Source organism: Stegodyphus dumicola, chromosome 7, assembly GCF_044657685.1.
Source record: "Stegodyphus dumicola isolate Sdum_Otavi_A_Nest chromosome 7, ASM4465768v1".
NCBI classification, from domain to species: domain Eukaryota; kingdom Metazoa; phylum Arthropoda; class Arachnida; order Araneae; family Eresidae; genus Stegodyphus; species Stegodyphus dumicola.
Window position 1 is genome coordinate 188,061,168 of NC_140774.1, and position 23,012 is coordinate 188,084,179.

Below are 23,012 nucleotides of genomic sequence, written 5' to 3' on the forward strand. Positions count from 1 at the left end.
GGTGGGCGACTTTTCATGTGACGCAGTATAAACGAATACACAATGTGAAACATTTTTGATCACATTAAAATACAAATGTGTCTATTTTATGGCAGTAAATGACTATTTTGTCATTTAGTGTCGCAAAATAGACAATAACTTATTTTAATATTTTATACCTGGGAGCGAGATACGCTTAAACAAATATAAAGCTGTCATGTGTACATAAAACGGAATACAGTATTTGTTGTGCATCATTAATTTTGGAGCCACATAAGCGATGAGATAAATAATAAGTATTTCTTTTTTAAATGACGTATCCATGCTGGTAGTACTCTTTCAAAGTGTCTGGTCCAGTAAATTAAGCACTGTACTAAAAGCTTCTTCTGCGACTGTAGGTTATGTTATATGATGTTTATTGATACTGCAAAGTTTAAGTGAAGTGTCATGTGATGGACTTCTGGTTGCGTTAGAAATCTCTTCAAGAAGTAGACAAAAGATGTAAAATTTACGGCTCCGTAAATTTTACGCTAAATGACGGCTGAATTATTCGAGTACATATTACATTTTATTTTTTAGTGCAACAATATTTACAAGGTCAGTCCATGAGAATAACAATAATGTATATGCGACATCAATTTTAAGGCGATCCTTTTTAGGTATAGACTAAGTTACCGTGGAGCAGTTGTATAAAATGCATTTTCCTCTCTTTTATAAAGTAATTGCATTGCTTCTTCTTTTCTATCAATGCGCAAATTTTTTTACATTTAAATACAATTATTGCTTTCATGGCATCTTTCTCTTTTTAAATTCGTTCTAATAGCTCACACTCTCCCTGTACCTTGTTCAAATTTTCAATTGTTAATAAAATACATTTTATTCATCCACTCAAGTTCAAATACATTTTTTTAAACTTGTAGTAGATGACACTTGATTTTGAGCTTGAATTTTTTTCACATATTAAAAATTTTTTAAAAAAAAAATTAATTTTTTGTATTAAAATTTTTTTTTCGTATTTAAAAAAATTTTTTTTGTTAACCTAAGTAGGAATTAACTTTAAAATGTTTTTTTTTTATTTAACTATATTTATCTACTTAAGTTTAAATACATTTTTTAAACTTGAAGTGGATGACACTTGATGTTAATACAGTTTTTTCACACAATAAAAATTTTTCAAATTTTAAATTAAAATTTTTTTTTGTATTTTAACAATTTTTCTTTGTTGACCTAAATAGGAAAGAAAATTTTTTCTATATATTATTGTTCGTATTTGGCCCACCAGCGGCCGAGCGGTAAAATCGTTAAACATCGGCAATTCGGTCCGGGGTTCGAATCTCGTAAACGGGCTGGCTGTATGGGCGTTTTCGTGGTTTTTCCCACGTGTAACATGTATACGAACCAGTTTTCCTTAGAAAGTCCTCCCCGAAGGTATCCCTACCCTAGTAAACCAAACCAAACCTTTTTCATATTTGCTGTTTATAATACGTATATTGTCTACAGTACTTTTTTTATCATAGAAGAGAATATGGATGCATATGCACTCTTTTTGGGGGGAAAAAAAATCGGAGCAACATGAAGGAAGTGGTTGTTTTTGATGAAATTGAATATGTGTATAGATAATAAAATGATTAAAAAATCAAGGTCATAGTACCTGTTCACGGCTCACAATCACCCATTGACTATTACAACTAGTAGTTGGTTGAACCATCCCTGGTGGCAATGTATGCTTAAATTCGTCGAGGCAAGGAGTGGTAGAGGTTCCTAATGCCATCCTGCGACACATTTTGCCAGGCATTCACCAATTGTCGCTCCAGATCTGCGATATTTTGTGGTGCCCGAATCTGGCGGCCCACCATGTCCCAGACATGTTCGATTGGTGAAAGGTCTGGTGGCCTTGCTAGCCAAGGAAGCGTATCAGCCGCACACAGATAGACCAGAGATATGCGAGCGGTATGTGGTCTGGCATTATCTTGTTGGAAAATGGTCCCAGGATGACGAGCCATGAAGGATAATGCAACCGGCCGCAGGATGGTATCAACATATGGTTGTGCTGTTAAAGATGTACGGAGGATGACTAATGATGACTTGACTAAAGATGTCTTAAGAAATAGTGTCCCACACCATCACACCAGGGGTTATGGCTGTATGCCTTTGTAAAACAAAGGCTGATTGGGACCGTTGGTCCCGTCCTCTCCAGACACGAACACGGCGGTCATCTCCTTCAAGAGTGAAGCGCGATTCATCCCTGAACACTGTACGATGCCAGTCTGATGGCAGCCATGATGCTCGGCTGCGACACCACTCCAGACGACTCCACCGATGATGTGGGGTCAAAGGCAAACGTCTTAAAGGCTTCTGCCTCAGGGAAGCGCCGTGAGATGGTGGGCGGTACCACGGGAGGTATAGACGTGGCTATAGTGCGTTGAATAGTCGACAACAATACCGTTGGGGCGGTTCGGGCCTGGCAAACAAATATCATATCTTGCCTCGCATTTGTGCGCCTTGACCTTCCAGAGCCTTCATTTCGTCGGCAATTTCCTTGTAGCAACCATTGCTGCCAACATCTTTGCACAGTGTGTGTATGCTGCAGGTGGCGGCCTATTGCTATACGACAACCCAGCCTCACGCAACCCAACGATGCGACCACGTTCGAAGTCGTTTAGTTGTCTGTTAGGTTTTCGATTCGTCGTAATGGCATCTTTAGTTTCTTCTTTACGGAATTACAACGGCGGCAACAAAAAAAGATAAATTTTCCGCCTCTGTTACTGGTTTTATACTTTGCGAATTTCGCACTAGAAATGCGGGATATGGTCTCAATTCCTGTTCGTTTTTCTTGAAACTGTGATCATTTGCATGTTCGATCAAGATGTTTTTGCATACCAAATTTCGTCACGATCGCAAAAGTAGTTCTTGGTGCTTCGAGTTTTTTGCAAAAGAGTGTACATGCAGTTGCATGCATAAGATTTATTTTATAAAAGAACTGCTTAATTACGTGCTAGCGATTAGTATGGTAACAATACGATGTCGATGACAACTATACTTCTGCTAAGGCATGCGAATTGTATTCATTTCTATGTAAAACATGGGGCACTAACTGACAAATTAAAAGCTGATGTAAATTGTGATGATTTCCTCTTACGATACTGACTGGAATTAGTATAAATTTATATTGTTAACAAGTACACGGTAGTGCCGACCAGATGGTATAGTGTTTAGGGAAGCCTGACTGCGATATCGAAGCGCGTTGGTTCGATTCCCGGAGAAGGCGTGGATCTAATTATCTGTCCCTTCATAGGAAGCAAAGGTGGCCCACCTATTAGGTGTCTCCATAATAAAGAGACCACCACATCTCGCCTTAGGAGTGCCCAATGCCAACATAGGCAAGTGCATGCACTGGAAAAAAAAGTGCTGGGTAGTTGGTAATAACGGAAAATTATTTTGCAACTGGGATTTTATTATTATACTTTTCACCTTGAAATGAAATATCAAATCAAACTTTAATTTGAAAACTCACTAAACTATAAATGTTAGCTCAGATTCTTTGGGAATCTTTTGACCACAGTTGAAAAACTAATGCTCCAGATCGTCTTATTATATGCTTACTCATGCTAAACTGACTAGTTTTTGTACATAATCTTGTCTTTAAGACATTGTCTCGCGAGCCACTTTATGAGTATTAAATCGGCGTAATTATCTTGTACCAAGTATGCTTCACATATTGCATTTGTATAAATCTGTACAAAAGTGTCCAGAACACGGCAGACTTAATTTTAAATATTGAAGTTCTCAACTAGCCAGATTACGAAGGCCGCTACATCTATCTAAGTAAAAGCACAACTGAAACGTGAAGAGATGGCCAGGGATCTTATGGCCTGAACACACTGTTGCTTCTTCTGTAATCACTGAAGATTTTAATCGTGAAATTTTTATGTCTTAATTTGTTGGTATTGTAAAAACTTGATTTTTAGCTTTGCAGGTTTTAAGTGTTTTTAATATTATGGTAATGTCGAATTTGAATTTAACGTTTTGTCTTTTGGCGAGTGGCCTGATGTAAACGAATTGATTTCCGGAATAAAGCCAGAAACAACCAACAATGGTTGTTTTCGATGATTAGCTACTGGGATATTAAAGGTGAATAAGGCCGTTCCATACCACACAACTCACAGAATCACATTGTATGCTAAATTTACACTGCACAAAAATAAAAAAATGGGACAGTTATTTATCTCCTATCCTACTGGGCCGATTGACGAAATTCAAATGCATTTTTCATGTTTCGAAAGCGCAATTTAGGATATATATTGGATTTATATACAGCATTGTTCTAGCATAGGTATTTTGACACAAAATCGGACTTTTTCTGAAATAATATACCACCTTTTTTCCATATTTCGATTCTACGACTTGTTATGCCTAAATATTAAATTTTGTAAAATTTGGTGCGAAATTTACGGAGAAATTGAAAAAATTAACTTGACGCATTTTGTTTCAGTTTGCGCCAAAAATAACTCACTTGGCGAACTTTTTAATATATGGCAAACTTTTTGCTTTTCCCTTCCATTGTGCAGGATCGGAAAAAAGTCACTGCGTTCCTAGCTTTTCACATTGTGCATGAGAGGGAAAAATCACATCGTTCCTCCTTTCAAATAATTTTAATAAAGTGCCTAAACCACATTTGATGTTATTATCGCTGTCAACAAATATGCCAAATTTTAAAACGCGCTGATATATAAATTCAGGTATACCTTCGGAATAAAAAACTCGAATTTTTTGCATGTATGCTTAGAAATACATGTACTTCAACATGATTTTGAAAATTTGATAGTTTATAATTCAAAATGTTTTCCAAAAAATTTATAAAAATTGTTTAAAAATACAGTTTTTAAAAATAAATCACAAAAAATGGGCGAATCATATTTGGAATGAACATAAATTTTGAAATATCAAAAGAAGCATCAAATAAGTTTAATTAAAAATAGAGAGATTAATAAATGTATACCAAACTCAACATTGAGAAGCTAAAATTTTGAGAGCTAATTTTTTAAAAACTACTCGTGCGATTTTTACACGTTTAGCGTAATTTGAGTCGTAGAATTGGAATATGGAAAAACATTCGCGTGTCATTTCAGAAAATGTCCGACTTTGTGTCAAAATATTTATGTTAGAACAATGCTATATATAAATCTAATACATATCCTAAATCGCGACGAGACATGAAAAACGCGAGTTGAATTTCGTCAATTGGCCCAGTAGAACGGGAGATGTATATAACTGTCCCTCCCCTTTCTTTAGCGAAGGGTACGTTTCCGATGTTTTTAAGCTTATTTCGCAATTTTAAGATATAAATTTTAATAATAGCAGTCGGCGTGCACACTGCAAATAAGTGATCTGTCGGTTTTCGTTATCTATGAATAGTCTTTCTTTCTACTTTAAGACGGTTCTATATATCTAGAAGAAACTGGGTTCATTACATTGTTATTGAAAGAACAAAACAGCAAATAGCACAGATTTTACTATTTGAAGCTTATATTTCCCCCAAGAGACTATGTTTGGTAAATTTCAACAAATATCAAAGCTCCAATATCTCTCTACAAATCAAGACTTGCCAGAAAACAGTGAAAGTGATATTCATGGTAGCATTTCTTCCATCCAGGAGTATAATGTTTAAAATATTCTTTATACCCAGTACAGTTTCACGTTAGTAATGTTTTAGCCGTACAGTCTCATAATTCCCAGTTTCAATATATTATTCAATAAATTACGTAAGGTGTTCAAAAAGCTTTCATTTTAAAATGGACTTTGACTTTTAAATGGGCTTAATGGTTAAATGCCCAGTTGTAGTTGGTCCACCAGCGACCGAGCGGTAAAGTCACTGAACACTGGTAGTTCGGTCCGAGGTTCGAATACAGCGAACGACCTGGCTGCACGGGCGTTTTCGTGGTTTTCCCCCATGTGTAACGTGTATACGAGGCAGTTTTCTTAGAAAGTCTTCCGAGAAGGCAACCTTTCCCTTACATAGAGAGGCTTTGAAGCTTTGTCGTAATCAAATTAACTAAATAACTAACCAGCTGTAGTATAATGTAGTCTTCTAAATGTATATAAAATTGGATTAAACTTAGCTGTGATGTAAGGTTCGTCGTTTTAGTTACCTTTTTGATTAAAGGTATTTTCAGTTTAACATGGATTTCTTAGAAGTAATTCCATCAAATAGAGTAAGAGATAGGAAATTTAGGCAAGTTTAAATATTTTTAGGTTCTCTTAATTTTGTAGAACTTTTATTACGTTTTAACCACTACCTACCTTTGAACTTTAAACAATATATTTAAATACAGTAAGACCCCGCTTAACGCTGTTTCGTTTAGCGCTGTTTCGGTTTAGCGCTCTTTTATTTTAACCCGGGGATTCCACGAAATCGCTCGCAGCATACGGGGATTCCCCGAAATATTATGCAGCGATAGGTTTCAAATACATATCGGAAAGAGTGTACTTGTATTTCTTGTTTGGTGCGGTATTGTACAGACATATTTTGAAGGGGTAAATGTGGAAGATGTCGAAGAAATAATTCAAGAAGCAGCGGCTAGTCTTTCTAATGATGAGCTCAAGGAATTAACTGAACAAGAAGAAAACAAAAATGTTGACAGCAGTGATTCAGAAGAAGAGCAAAAAGAACTTTCGATGGCGTTTGTGAAAAGGAGTTTGTCTACCATAACTGAAATAATGGATCAATTCATTGAAAATGATCCTAATTTTGACAGGAGCTCAAAAGTAAGGCGTGGTGTTAGAGATGCTCTATCCGTTTATGAAGAACTTTTAAGAGAACAACGCAAAAGAAAAAGGCAAACAACATTAGATGCTTTTGTCACAAAAAGGCAGAACGCTGAAAACGCGGAAGGCTAACTAAATATGACTGACTGAGAATTTTACTTGTTTTTTTTAAGAATATTCGTTTTGTTATTTATATTTTGTTTTTATTTTTGCAAGAAATAATAATGTGGTATTAATTTGGGCTTTAAGAAATAAATGTTTGGTTTTATTTTTATTAAAAAACATACATTTTAAATTTAATACTTAACCAATTCCCCCAACTCCAATATTTACATGTAAAGATAGCCTCGTTTAGCGCTGTTTCGCATTACGCTCTACTTTGATGGGTCTTACTGTAGTACTATTAGGCTTTAATTTCATCAAATGTGGATTATATGACTTTGGTATTTAATCAAATTGTTCGACAAAAATGTTGATAGTTTATGGAAATATGGGCATTAAAGGTTCAACTTATAAAGTCTCGTTCTTTTTGATAGAATAAACTTACGAGCTCTAAAAGACTTTATGAGGGATTATCTTTAGGTCTTTATGATGATACAAAGTCAGAAGAAGGATATAAAGAACCCTTTATTCAATCAAATACAGTTGCATAGATGGCTGAACTTGTGCTTCGACAAAGCCAAAACTTCCTTAACTCAAAACAGGTCACTCAGGCTTAACTCAAAACAGGTAACGTTGAGTTTAAAATAAAATGTATTAAATTTAGCCTAACGTCTCACAGGGTAATTTAACACGCAGGAAGGCTCTGACTCGTAAAAGTCGGCGGAAACAAGCTTGATGGCTAGAAGCATTCAATGCCACGGAATCAAACTAACGTAACTCGAAATAGCAGCGTGGTCTTCAAGCAGGCATAACACGCTCTAAAATCACCTTCCAAAATGTTTCCTTAAATAGCACTTTCTTCTACCTCAATTTAAATAGACGCGCCTTATTATTATTCTGGGGATGAAAACGAGACCAAAAGGAAAGCATCTTTAACTAACAATTAACAATAACATCAATTTTCTTACGTGGTTTGTCCGGCTCTAGGCCATTTTACAGCACTATACGGTCCAACCCCCTCAGATTGGTTCAGGAGATTCAACCTCCTTCCCCCCCCCCTCCTCGGAGAGAAGGACACCATTTGCTACCTACCAGTCGCTGGGGCTACTCGTCGCAGAGGAAAAAGTTATACCGGAAAAGTTATAACTGGAAGCTGTTATGTTCCGGCTGTAATCACACAAACCAAAAATGTTTAATATTATTCATCCCTTTCTGAACTAAATCATGAATCACTTACAAGAAACACATGTCTGTGAATGTTTATTTAGAGTATTCAAGTGCATAGAAATGTTGAAATATATTTCTTGTCGGCCTTTAACAAATTACACAGTTTCTAAGAGATTATAAGATACCTACCCTGGCTTTCGTATTATTCAGCAAAGCCAAGCTCCCAGCAACTGCTAATAACAAAATGAAAACTGAAACATACTGATCGAAGAAGGGTCGATTTGAGATCTTCAGCTTCTTTTTCGCCATTCCTTTCCCTGAAAAAAGAAGAAAAGAGATACAAGCTTCATGAAGTTTGGATATCACATTCAGGATCGATGACTTGAAAAGGGATTGGACGCCATAAAGTTGAGCCCTTTAAAGAGGGGTTCTCTTTCATATACACACACACACACATATATACTATGTATTGATTTTTCCTCACAAACACCTGCGGGCGACAAACAAGCGACAGTTCAAACTGTTTACCTTGGGAGAATTTTTGAGGTTTGGATTTGTTCTAAATCAGTTTCGGAGTGAGGATTAAAATGAATTTAGTTAAAAACGCAGGGAGATTCTTTATTGCTTGCCTATAATAAGGAATAAAGAATTTTTCATAAAAAAAAAAATATCTGAGATGTTTCAGATTTTAAATTGCGTCCAAAGGGGCTTTTTTTTTTTAAGGTTTCGTGTATTACCTTCATTTATTAAATATCATGTTCTTTGCAGTTAAACTATAAAATTTAGTTCAATAGCAACGTAGCAAAATAATTTTAAAATGAGCATATCTTTAGAATTTCCGATACACAGTTTGACGCGCTAGAGATAAAAAGGTTTTTTTTTCCCTCCCGTAGAGTGTTGCCATTGCTCGCTTTTAAATCGTTGAGTTTGTTACTCGAAAATTCTTTAAAGTTTTACAAAAGATGAAATCGATCATAAAACAAATTCCAAATTTCAAATTTGGGATTTCAGATGCCCATATTCGCAGTAGGATTACGTCAATCAAAATTGGATGGCTCTATGTACCGTTGTTTTATCACAATGAGAGAAATATACATACATTTATGCATTTTTTCATTATTTAATTTCTTCAAATATAATGCTGGATTCTAAAATTTTGTGGCAACAGTTTGAAAAATGAACCGACTTTTGTAGGAGTCCGACGCAAAATGCCAAAACGAAAGTAATAGTCCTTCGGAAACTCAAAATCCCTTTGGACAAAAAAAAAAAAAAAAAAAAAAAAAAAAAAAAAAAGCGCAGTGTAAACAATGCAGTTATTTTTACTGCATTCATATTGTCTTTTATCTGTGCCTCTGTAAAAGAATAGCTTCGTTTTTAGAAAAGTATATGCTTCATATGCAGATGAATACTTGCATGAGCCTCCCAATACATATAATACTTAAAGACGCTGACTGCCTACCGAAGGCTTCGGTTTCGGACTTCGGAGAAGGCTTGGATACATGTAAATGTATAGTGTCTGTGCGGCAGGCAGGTACGCTAAATATGCGGCGAATCGAAAGTGTTCTCGAGAGGTTGGTGGTAGTAAAATAGGGGTGGGAGATCCTCAGAACCGTCTTCTCCCCGAGGTGCTCTTCATCAAAATTGGGGGCGAAAGTGGGGTGCTCAAGGCTCTTGCCAACGACAGGCACAATCTCGCATTCCTTGCGACAATGAATTGAGTGGGTTTATTAGTCCAAACGGAATGAGTCCCGAAGGACTATTTCTTTCGTTTTGGCATTTTGCGTCGGACTCCTATAAATGTCGATTCACTTTTCAAACTGTTGCCATTGTTAGAGTCCTGCATTATATTTGAAGAAATTAAATAATGAAAAATCTCCATAAATGTATGTATATTTCTCGCATTGTGATCAAACAACGGTACATAGAGTCAACGAATTTTGAATGACGTAATCCTACTGCAAATATGGGCATCTGAAATCCCAAATTTGAAATTTGGAATTTGTTCTATGATCGATTTTATATTTCGCAAAACTTTAACGATTTTTAAGTAACAAACTCAACGATTTAAAAGCGAGCAATGGCAACACTCTACGGGAGAAAAAAAACTTTTTTTATCTCCAGCGCGTCGAACTGTGTATCGGAAATTCTAAAGATATGCAATGCTCATTGTAAAATTATTTTGCGACATTTTTATTGAAGTAAACTTTATGGTTTAAATGAAAAGAACATGATATTTAATAAATAAAGCTAACAAACAAAACGTTAAAAAACGCGCCTTTGGACGTAATTTAAAATATGAAACATTTCAGACTTTTTTTTTAATGTTACTGTCAAACAACTGAGATAAGTCACAAGAACAACATACCTGAATAACTGATGCTATTATCCTTATAATGGAGTACTTAGTTTAAAAGAGAAAATTAGAGATCAGTATCCAAGCTGTCAATTAGGTTATTAGGTTATTAGATTTCTCATGAGGAACCATGAGGAACCAAAGCCACAACACTATAAAGTTTGTTGTCACTGACTTTTAGTGTACTCAAAAGCAATTACTTCCAATGTGTCATTTTCCTCCACTTGTGCAGGTGACGTAAGTGTTGAGAAGAGCCTAACCTTGTTTGTCTCCTGACCTTGAGTAGGAATCGCAAATCATATGCATCCTTCTTGTTCCAATTCTTTTCTCCTCTCACTAGTTTTAATCTATTTAAACATCTTGGCAAAATTCAGCCGTATGTCTTAATGCTTTTTGCGAACTAAACGGAGATAACTGCTTTTAAAAATTATCAGCCAACTGTGTAAAAAAAATATATATAAAATAGGTGTTAAAATTAAGAAAAAAATTATCTAGAAATATGCAAATGGTTTTTAAATCGCTCAATTTGTGGGACTGAGTTGATATTCAACGCATGTTCCTAACTTGAAAAATAAGTTGAAGCTTTTCTGCTGCAAGATCGGCATTAGCTTGTAGATTAGGTATTTTTTGAAACCAGGAGAGATAAGTGATAAGTGACGGAGGACGCGAGCACCACCTCTCTACCATAGCGGTTAATTGGCATAGCGCCACGTCCCCCTTGTCTAGAGCACCCCAAGATGGTATGGGGAAGGGTGAGGGGCCACATGAACCCCTGACACCAGTCACCGATTTAAAATACAGTGTCATACAAGGGCCTTGGCAGATAGTACTTTGCCATACAATAATAGTTTGGTTCATACAGCATGTTACAGTTGAGGTACATATTACGTATGATGGCGTATTACAAATAAGGTACATAGTACATAATCTTACATATACAAAGACAAATACATTTAAAATATGCATATTACATTACATTAATTTGATTATGTGCATGGGAATATTTTAGATATAAGAAATTATATTAAGATTTACATGTGATCCAAGGGCAATATCGTGTTGCAATGGTTCGTATATCTTACATCAGAACTTATGACATGTAAATTATGCATACATTATACGTTACATACACTATACTGATATATTATACACTATACTGTTACATTATACACTATACTGACACATTATACACTATGCTGCTATATACATTATACTATATATTATATACACTATACTGATATATACATTACTGATATATACATTTAGCTGAGATACGTAGCACAGTTGACTTTTTATTATACGAGGGTTGGAACTTTAATAGTGGCAACTATTTATTTACAAGGAATACAAAAGTGATTCATGTCACCATGTTTTACAGTCCTTCAATATAGTCGCCAGCATTGTGTACAACCCGTTTACAACGATGTGGAAGTCGCAGAATACCTGTAGCAGCACCTGTTTTGTTGATAGTTTGAATGGACCGGTCTACTGCCGCAAGAATCTCAGCAACAGTTTGGAAGCGAGTGCCACGAAGTGATTCCTTCATCTTAGGAATTAAGTCATAGTCACAAGGGCTTAGATCTGGGGAGTATGGTGGATGGTAAAGCACTTCCCAACCCCATCGCTTGAAAAAATCAGTCACAGCTTGCCCTGCATGCGGCCGAGCGTTGTCATGAGCGTTCTGCAAAAAGTGTCGCCGTTTTTTTCTCAAAGCTGGTCGGAATTGTGCTCCAAAAATTAGCAGTAATACTGCGCAGTGACGGTCTGCTGTGGGAAAACGGTATGCGTTAGGATGACACATCACAGTCTTACACGAGAATCACCATAACTTTCACATTGCTGGGGTTCTGACGAAATTTCGAACGGCGTGGTGACCCGTGATGACGCCTTTCGTTTGATTGGCGTTTCAGTTCTGGCTGGTACGATCGAGCCCAAGTCTCATCCAGCGTAATGATACGGCACAAAAAAGCATCTCGTTCGCGCTCATAGCGCTCCAGGTGGGTTCGGGCAGCATCGTATCGTAGCCATTTCTGCATTTCCGTCAATTGATGTGGAACCCATCGTGAAGCAATTTTTCTCATGGACAGGCGTTCCTTCAGAATGTGCAGCACAGTCGTATGCGCTAATCCTGTTTGTCTGACCAGCTGACGAATCGTTTGGTGGCGATCACTGTCCATTAGTGCGGCAACAGCTTGCACATCTGCATCGCTGACACTCGGACGACCTGGCTGCAGCATGTCTGCCACGTTTTGGCGTCCTTCATTGAATGCTTTCACCCATCTTGCTACGGTTCTGTAAGGCAATGCAGATTCCCCGCAAGCCTCTTGAAGCCCTTGATGACACTGTCGTGCTGTACGACCTCTGGCACATTCAATTTTTATCCAACATCGTTGTTCTTGTTTTAAAAACATCCTGACAATACTTACTTTAGACCGCGAGCTAATACAAGGATCTGTTTCTCGGGTCACTCCGCATGCGCGTGACGTAGGCAGGACGAGTCTTTTTGCTGAGAGGTAAGGTAGGTATGTAGTTTACGTGTGGTATACGCGATATTCTTTGGTTTTGTTGCGTAGCGTTTTTTCAGCTGTGTTGCCACTATTAAAGTTCCAACCCTTGTATATACATGGTCCATTTATACACCAATATACTCACAATAACTCAATGTGTACTTAGTATATGTACATTGTTATAATCGTGCATGTTAGAAATAGCACGAAATATACTCCGTCTTGTTTTGCATCGACCTGAATAGCATGTTTGTATGCTGCTGCACACCTTTAGGCTGTCTGACACAGATCTGTGCCAAGCGCAGAGAGTTTATCCATTACTTTTGTTAGTTTGTATATGATATGGCGTTGCTTTGTAAGAAATTTACAGAACGCTTGGCGATTGGTCTGCGGGATGGGTATATGTAGTCCAGTTGTTAGTGGACATGTTGTGACATAGTGTTCCGGAGTTCCCACTTCTCAGCAGCTGCACATATCCGTCTCACTGATGCCGCGTTTTGCAAAGTACTCCGGGAAGGGACCATGCCCCGTAATGTAGCGTATGAGTTGTGGATTACTTATAGTCCTTCCCGGATCAACATATGATAGGTGATAGTAAGTTCTGCGTCCTGTCTCTCCTTGGTCCCATTCTTCCTGCCATTTAGACGTAGCGTGGAGTCTCAAGGATTTTTTGAGGTGGGATATGGGCCAGGGGATGTTGACTGGACCTGAAGTTCCACCTAGAGCCGCGTCCTTAGCTAAACTGTCTGCCATCTCATTTCCGTAATCTCCTACATGTGCCTTAGCCCATTCCAGCGGTTACAGCGGAAAATATCGCGGACGAAAACGTCGGGCTACAAAACATCGTGGGAGAAAACATCGCAAAGAGAAAACATCGCAGTTCTAAAACATCGTGGTACAAAACATCGTCGTCGAAAATAAAGCGGTTCAAAAACATCGCAGTTTAAAAACATCGTCGTCGAAAATATCGTGGTAAAAAATAATGTATCTACAAATCGTCGCATGACGATAACATCGCAGACATGCTTTAATAACTGTAAATGGATATTCCCATAATTATTTGTGAGCGCAAGATGGAAAGAAGGATAATTTTTACTTTCATATTTTTTTTTAATTAATAAATTTTTGCTGAGAAAATAAGAAGGAATCTTTGCAACTTATAGCACTTAATAGAATTTTAAACCGACATAGTTAATTAACAAAGGCCATTAATAAATAATTTTTTTTAAAGTTTTTACTGGTAATTTTTCATGAAAAGTATAATCTATAAGTTGCATTTAATTTTCTATGCTTAAGTTTCCTTCTTACTTTTTCAGCAAAAATTTATTAGTTAATAAAAAAATGTGAAAGTAAAAATTATCCTTCTTTACACCTTGCGCTCACAAATCATTATGGGAATATCCTCTTACAATTATTAAAACCTGAAAAAAGCATGTCTGCGGTGTTATTGTCATGCGACGATTTGTAGATACTTTATTTTTTACCACGATATTTTCGACGACGATGTTTTTAAACTGCGAAGTTTTTGAACCGCTTTATTTTCGACGACGATGTTTTGTACCACGATGTTTTAAAACTGCGATGTTTTCTCTTTGCGATGTTTTCTCCCACGATGTTTTGTAGCACGACGTTTTCGCCTTGCGTTGTTTTCTCCGCGACGTTTTCGTCCGCGATATTTTTGCCGCGATGTTTTCGGCGGACACCATTCCAGCATGTAGGACTGTCCATTGTTCTCTCGCAATCTTTGTTGTATGGATGCTATGTGGGTGATGAATGTTCCGCATTATTAATGGCGTGTAAAACGGATAGACGAAAAATGACTTAATGGGACTCGGATCACGCACCTCTCGAATACGCGCCGAGCGTGCTGACCTTTACACAACGAAGGCATGCTAAGAAGGCGAGAGAAATAGAAATAGCTTATAAGCTCTCATAATTTATAGTCTGCTAGGCAACGTCAGTTATTTATTAAAAAAACTGTAAAATTTGTACTCAAGTTTATTAAAAAAATTTTTAACTCAAATGAAACAAAAAATGCAAACTTAATTTTTTAGTGTAATACCATAACGAAGTGCTCATCATTAAAAATTTTATATTATAAAGAAAATATATATATGTAATAATAAAGTTCCATAGTCAAGAATAAGCTTAAAATTCTAACTGTATGTTCTTTTCATTTTTTAATGGCGACGTTCTCTTATTTGAAAGTACGTGGAATTAAATCCACAGCCCCGTAGTCAAGTTGTTTTCCCCGCCTTTTCTACACGTACAGTTATAGAATGTTCTGGAAATATTTAAAGCGAACTGGATTGGCTGACGAGGCTGACGTCATTTTCTTGGAAGCTCCGCCTTTTCAGAGGCTATAAAAAGACTCGCAAAAGAATATCGGGGGCTTTTTCTTAAATGTCACGATGCAGTAAACTTCATACAAAAAGATATTAGTAATTCTTTTTTATTTACTCCGGAGATCAGATTTTTGTAATTGATATTTTCCCTGAAATATATTAAATGGATCCTGTTTTTTAAACACATCGTCTGATAATTTAAGCTACGACTACATCTATGATTCTTCAACAATCTATTTATTCTGGACAAAAGCTGGTACATCACACACACACACACATTATATATATATAAATTAAAAAATGCAAAGCACTATAAAGAATAAAAACGTTTCTGTGGCAGTTACATGATATACGACGCTAAAAATATTTCGTTTATTACAAAAAGCTGTAGACGTTCTTTAAAAACTATATCTTGGCTATAATATAAGCTAAACATATTTTAATTGACCCAATAGCATTATCAGGATTAGTAAAATAAAGATGTAAATTATTAAAGTGTGCATTTATTGTTTTAAAATCACTGAATTTGTTAATCAGTACCTGACTGATTAAATCTGAAAGATAAATTAAGCATCTGCTAAATGGCAACACTGTGAAAATCGGCTATACGAAGAACATGTGGAAGATAATTTAAGGGTCTGAGGTTTCAGCAGTGCCAAGTAGTGCTTCCAAATTCATTCTCTTCTTCTTATGCATCAATTTTGGCAGCAGGTTCTAGCTTATGGATTTTAATATAATTTTAATTATTTGAATTCTGAAAACAATTTATCATCTTCGAAGATTTTTTTCCCCAATAGCGGTTTGTCAGTCGACTTCGGCTTGGCTGCAACTAAAGCCAGAAGAAGTTCACTTTATTGTGAAGGCACCTAATAGGTGAGTCACCTATGCCTTCTATATAAGTTAAAAACCATGCCTTCTCCCGGATTCGAGCCCCGGGCTCTTTGGTATCGCACTCGTTCCCTTAACCATTTTACTGTCTGAGCTTTTTAGAAGACTAGTAAGTACGATATTATATCTGCTTGTAAATGACAGTACATGTATGCAAAATAAGCTATAAATAATAAAGAAAATTGAGTTTGGAAAACTAACAAAAATTAATAACTATTACATCTGACAGGTGAAAGCGAATTTATAGACAGATGGTATCTAGACATGACACGTTTCAGGCATGGATATTGCTGGATAAACATGCAACACAGACACTTATACTAATATGTAGTGTGTCCCTAAGCATCAAATAAAATAACTCTCCTAATAACTAACGAACAACTCTTGTACTAGCATCTAATAAAACAACTCTGGAGTACTATTACTTTCACAACTGAACAGGTAAGATCCGGACACCCGGGTGGCTTTCATAGACTATTCGAGTAAACTCAACTAATGTGATCCCGCAATTCAACTAATGTGACTTCATTTCTAGAGTATGCAGTTTTTTTATTATAGTCTACTAAGCTCTAACCTACTGTCTTCGATATTAAATCCTGCAAACTCGAAAGATACAACGATCAAATCTTAAAAACAAAACAAAACAAAAATATAATAATTAAAAAAAAATCGGAAAGGTTTCCTATTTTAAATTACATCCAAAGGGGCGTTTTATTAATATTTTTTCTGTTAACTTTAGTTATTAAATATCACGTTCTTCGCACTTAAACCATGAAATTCAGTTCAAGAGCAATATCGCAAAATAGTTTTAAATTGAGCATATCTTTAGAATTTCCGATACAGAGCCTCGCGCGCAGAAGATAAAAATATTTTTTCTTGCTCACTTTGAAATCCTTGAGTTTGTCAATCAAAAATTCGTTAAAGATTTAAAGTAGAAATCGATAATAAAACATATTCCAAATTTCAAATTTGGGCTTCCACATGCCCATATTCGCAGTAGGATTACGTCATTCAAAATTCGATGCCTCTGTGTACCGTTGTTTTATCACAGTGCGAGAAATATACATACATTTAATGCAGATCTTTCATTATTTAATTTATTCAAATATAATGCATGACTCTAACATTCGGTGGCAACAGTTTGAAAAGTGAAACGGACATTTATTGTGAACCAAACGCAAAATCGCAAAACGAAAACAATAGTCCTTCAGGGACAAAGCCCCTTTGGACTAATAATTAATAAAATAAGGAAAAATCTCAAAGCTTTCATATTAAAGCATAAGGGCTTTTAGAAATTTTGACAACCCTTTATATGTCGCACTTCCTCAGCGTTTTTTTTTTTCTACTTCTTAATTATTTGATCAACATGTAGAGTTATTAAGTTATTTTGACACCCAAGATGTGAAAAAAACGCAATGCCGCCCCCGGGACTCCACGAAGGCATGCAGAAAGGAGGGAGAAAATATCTTATATACTCCCCCTTTTTAAAGGGCGACTGGGGGTTAGGGGACCCAATTGCCAAATCGTGGTTGTGAAGAATCATAATCAACCACCGCCCCTGTTCGGGGCCACTATAGAGTCATTAGGTTAGTTTGAAGACGATAAGATGAAAAATGCACAATACTCTAACTGGAATTCGAACGGGGACCTCTCGAAACTCGTCGAGTGTTACACCATTAAGGCATGTAGAAAGGAGGCAAAAAATACCTTATAAACTTATTAAAAAATCAGTGTAAAAGAAGAGGAATGTAATTAAGTACGACTTAGACTATCAGCAAACTCTGTTTATATGTATAAACTGATTTATTTAAATGTAAATTGAAGTTAGGAAAAAACAATTTTCATCTTTAAACTGGCTGTTATGTATATATATATATTCAACTCAGTAGTAAATACTTTTATGTGTATTACCAGTTAACTTTGCTATGCTTCTAAAAATTGAAATTATTTGTGATAAAATGCGAACAGGAACAGGTTGCGTAGTGAAAGGGATCAAGTTCCTGAATGTAGTTTTATTAAAATAGTGCTAGAACAAATATTAAACACTTTATGTAATTAAAATGCAACTAAATTAATTTAAAATGCAATTTTTTTTCGAAACCAAATGGCTAAAAGAAATCACATATACTACTGAGCGGTATTAAATAAAATGTTTTATATCTGTTCAAGTTTCAAATTTTGCTTTAAAAATACTGAATAAAATGAGAAATAAATATCATTAATATTGGTTATAAATGTTTTAGAAAATATATTATAATTAATTCATGTATTAAAATTGTTTTGAACGGGTTTTAAAAAACAAGTGAAGAAAATTCTACTTCCATTTTATGACTTTTTATAATATTTCTGACCAGATAAAGTTTTAAACAAAACCTTGTAGTTTATGTTTATATTGACCAATTCAACAGTACAAGGTTTTATTTTATTTTAGTACTACCAGCTTCGCTGCCAGCCCTCGTCTGGCTTTTAAATGTACCGGAAAAATGACTGAAGGGAATACCAAACGTTAAATTTAAAAACTGCGTAGAATTTTACTCTGCAGAACAACTTCATAAAAAAAGTTATTATGTATAACAAATTTGCAATGAAATAAGCAATATCCCTTAATACAAATATTAATTACCCTAATAAATAAGTTAACCATCTTTCCTTTGCAAAATCTTAAGAACTCAAATGGTATAAATTCGAATTTTTTTTAATTTTATGTTTTTATCATTTTGAGACATAATGGGCTATAGGAAAGCGAGATTTTACTCTACACACTCCATTTTCACATCGTCATGAAACGTAGGTACTTAGCATTAAACGTAGGTACTCGAGAACATTGTTTCCTAAAAAAATCATTCAAAACTTTTGGATATCTTAAAAACAGTGAAATGAGCAATAAATAACATAAAAGAATACAAAAAACAAAAAATTCTGAAAAGCAAAGTATAATTAATGATATTTTATCTTATATTTTCAAGAGAAAAAAATTGCAATGAAATAAGCTATATCCCTTAATACAAATATAAATTATTCTAATAAAAAAATTAACCAACTTTCCGTTGAAGAAAAAAATGATGCAAAACATTTCAATATCTTACAGACAGTGAAATAAGCAAAAATTAACATTAAAGAAACTCAAAAAACAAAAAATTCCGCTCACAATTTTACTCTGCAGAACAAATTTATCAATAAAAATGTATTATATATACAAAAAATGAAAATGAAATATGCCAATCTCTTAAAAACAGTGACATAAGAAATACGATTAAAAATTGTTACCAAACCCATATTTCTAAAAGAATGAAACTATTCAAAATGATGCGATTTCATCAAAAATCTATCAACAACAATAAGACAGGAAAATTGTTGCCAAAATCACATTTTTAAAGATGTGAGAAGTGTACTCAGAAGCTTCATTTAAAATTTTTTTTTAAAAAATGCAAAATATTATCATTTTTCCAAAATTCTTTTTGTAAAAGCAGTCGCAAGGATAAAAGTTTAACGTGTCCAAAAATCAAAGAAAAATAAACTTTTTTTAGAAAAAATCCCGTTGAAAAAGTGTTAAATTCACTTTGTTAAATAAATTCGTATTTAATCGATTTATTGAAATACGAAATTTATTTTAAGTTCGTAAATAGTACCTACGTTTCATGACGATGTGAAAATGGAGTGTCTAGAGTAAAATCTCGCTTTCCTATAGCCCATTATGTCTCAAAATGAAAAAAACATAAAATAAAAAAAAATTCGAATTCGAATTTTGAAAAAAATCGCTTCGAGGTGCACTGGCTCTTGTCTAGATGCACCTATGTACTTAATTTCGTAGCCGTGGGTCTATTAGCTTACGCGCTGCGCAAACGAAAGACACACACACACACAGACTCTTTCTTTTATTATATGTAGAGGTGTGTACTTTTCAGCTATTGCGCAAGTATTAGAATTTTTTTTTTTTTCATTTCAATGAATTTCAGTTCATTCAATATTTGATATATATATATATATATATATATATATATATACTGAAATTTAGTAACAAAATTTTTAAGAAATTTGAAATGATTTAATGACCATCCAGAGAGTTTACATTCTTTAAACTGCCTTTTCTAAGTTTGTAGTTTTTCGATATTCTTTTAAAGTCCTTAAACTTGTACAGGAATGGATTGAATTATTTAATACTTTTATACCTTGTTTAAAATTAGATACTTAATCGGAACAAGAAGGATTTTGCAAAAGAGTGAAAAGAAAAATTATTGGGGGTGAAAATGTAATTGAGATCAATTTTTTAAAAAGTTTTTGCATGAAATTGTGCTTTTTATTTTTTTTTGAGAAACTAGTTCATTAATTATTAAATACATTATTAAAATCTCGCTTTCCTATAGCCCATTATGTCCTATAGCCATATTATTAAAGTTCTTATGAACATTCTATAAATACAGTAAAAACACAGAAAATCGTAAAGAAGAAAGACATTTTTGTTGTGAAAATTTTCTTAAAAAATTTTAATTAAAAAAATTACTAACAAAAATTTTGTTTTCAGCTTAAAGGTCTTAGAAAACCACTTAATATTCATAAAAAAGTAGATGAGAGTTCTTAATTAAAAAAAAAAGGCATTCAAAAGGTACCAAGTCCTAGAATTATTATTAGAATTGAATTTCAAACAGAATTAGATACACAAAGGATATTTCAGAAATAAATTACAGAAAATAAAATAAAAATAAAAATAAAAATTTGAAAACTTTCAGATTTTATCTTACGCCTAATACGGCGTTTTTTAAATGTTTTGTGTGTTACCTTTATTTATTAAATATCACGTTCTTCGCACTTATAGAATTCAATTCAACAGTAATACAGCAAAATAATTGTAATAAATGAGCATATCTTTAGAATTTCCGATACACAGTCTCGCGCGCTAGAGTTAATTTTTTTTTTTCCGTACAGTGTTGCCATTGCTCGGTTTGAAATCGTTGAGTTTCTTAAATAAAAATTTAAGAAAAATATGAAATATAATCAAAATATGAAATAGATAATAAAACAAATTTCAAATTCCAAGTTCGGGCTCCAGATATTCTGGTGGAAGACAACTTATTGGAAATTTGATATCTCCAGGTACCATTGTTTTTTCGCAGCGCTAGAAACGTATATAAATTCATGCCGAATCTTTCTTATTTATTTTGTTTAAATATAATGCAGGGGTGTAACATTTGGTGGCAACAATTTAAAAAGTGAAACGGACATTGAAAGTTTTCAGCGCAAAATGCCAAAAACGAAATTAATAGTCCTTTGGGCTAACAACTTTAGAATTTATATAATATATTGAATCAAATTACAACTTATTAAATATGCTTTGTACTTACTCATAAAATTTGAATGCCCCAATCAATCTTCTGTAGGTAGTTTCATGAAAACATCAACCACACTTTATTGGCATGCAGCAAACATTGTCATAACAAATCGAAAACTAACTACATTTATCATTCGTATAACAATTTTTGTAACTTTATAACATCGTAGTGACCCATTTAGAAACATATGCATGTTCGGAAATAACGATAAAATAGGGTCTCCTTTCCATTTTTGTTTCGTTGTTACCGGTTAGTAACAAAACCCAATAAAAATAAAAGCATGCAATGCTCTAAAAATGTTTTACCGACAATTTCCCGCGACTTTTATTGACAATTTCTTGTCAACAAGAACGGGTGACGATGGGTGTCACAGGAAGAGTACATTTTGCCATTCTGTTGCTTTCGTGACTGGCGGAAAGGGGCGAAGGCACTGGTGCGAATCCGTGCCGACGTCTCTCCAGGGGTGGACCAGTGGGTGTGGACAGTGGGTATTCATTTTCATTTCTGTTATGTCCAACAGTGATGGAATGACTACCTGGCAGTCAACTGGAAATACTCTGACATTGTAAAGACCATTCGCTTTGTGGAGAATTTTGCCAAACGAACATTGTAATTCTGATGAAAAAATATTGTACATGCTTAAAGGAAATATTCCGCAATTTTGGGATGTTACTTTTTGCTTACCTTTATGTTCGATTTGTAAACAAAGCTGACACAAGAATCATTTCAGATGCCTTTGGGAGTACTAAAAATATATGTCAAACAGAATCCAACATGCTGAATTGGTACTATTCGGTTTCGAGGGCCGTAAAATATCGCCAAACTTGTTGATGCCAATGCTGCCAAAAATAATTGTGGCAACCCTAATAATTGCGGCAAGAAAGGAAGTATAATAGTAAATAACTATCCAAGACTGATGTTTTAATTTAGATGAAAGGTTAATTTCATATAATACCTTTTTATTATTATAATTTATATGAAAAATGCTAAACATGAATGAATGGAAGCATAAGAGTAAATAACTATTTCACATCATTATTATAATTTATATAAAAATTGCTAAACATAACTGAATGGATGCCTGCATCGCTATTTCGCTACCGACTTATCGCTAAAGCATAATTTCATCTCGTTGGTTGTTCAAACGTAATTTTCTATTATGAATGATGTTCTATTATGAATTATTATTCTTTGAAAATATTCTCGGTAAAGTGCAGAATCGCTCACTTATTTGTTTGCCGCTTTTTACAAGGGTAAAAACAATTGCATTTTTGTCAATTTTCTTTTACTTTTTAAGTGAAAATAGGTCGATGTGCATATGGATACCGAGTATGTGCATTCTTAAAATCGCGTCAAGCAGTGGATGATTCTGCACTTTACCCAAAATTCTATTGCCGACTTTTCGTCATGGGCAATTCCCAAATTGTTGAATCCATAGAATATCAAAAAAGGATTTAAAATAAAAAAAAAAAAAGGATTTAAAAATTAAACTAGTATGTCAATGGCGTCTTAAGAAATATAGAACTATATAAACTTACGCAATCTGAAATCAACGCGTACGCTGTATTTGGCGCGTTTG

General features: G+C 34.6%; 1 protein-coding gene across 1 annotated transcript in view; it reads right to left on the bottom strand.

Moving 5' to 3' along the window:
• LOC146996590 (uncharacterized) overlaps window positions 1–21,608 on the bottom strand; it is an 85,278-nt gene extending 63,670 nt beyond the window's left edge. The window contains exons 1-2 of the mRNA XM_085819794.1: window positions 21,446–21,608; window positions 8,203–8,330 (exon numbers count right to left, since the gene is read on the bottom strand). Coding sequence (XP_085675920.1) covers window positions 8,203–8,330; window positions 21,446–21,449 — 132 coding nt within the window. The 5' untranslated portion in view covers window positions 21,450–21,608. The remainder of the gene's footprint in view (window positions 1–8,202; window positions 8,331–21,445) is intronic.
• Window positions 21,609–23,012: the final 1,404 nt, after the last annotated feature.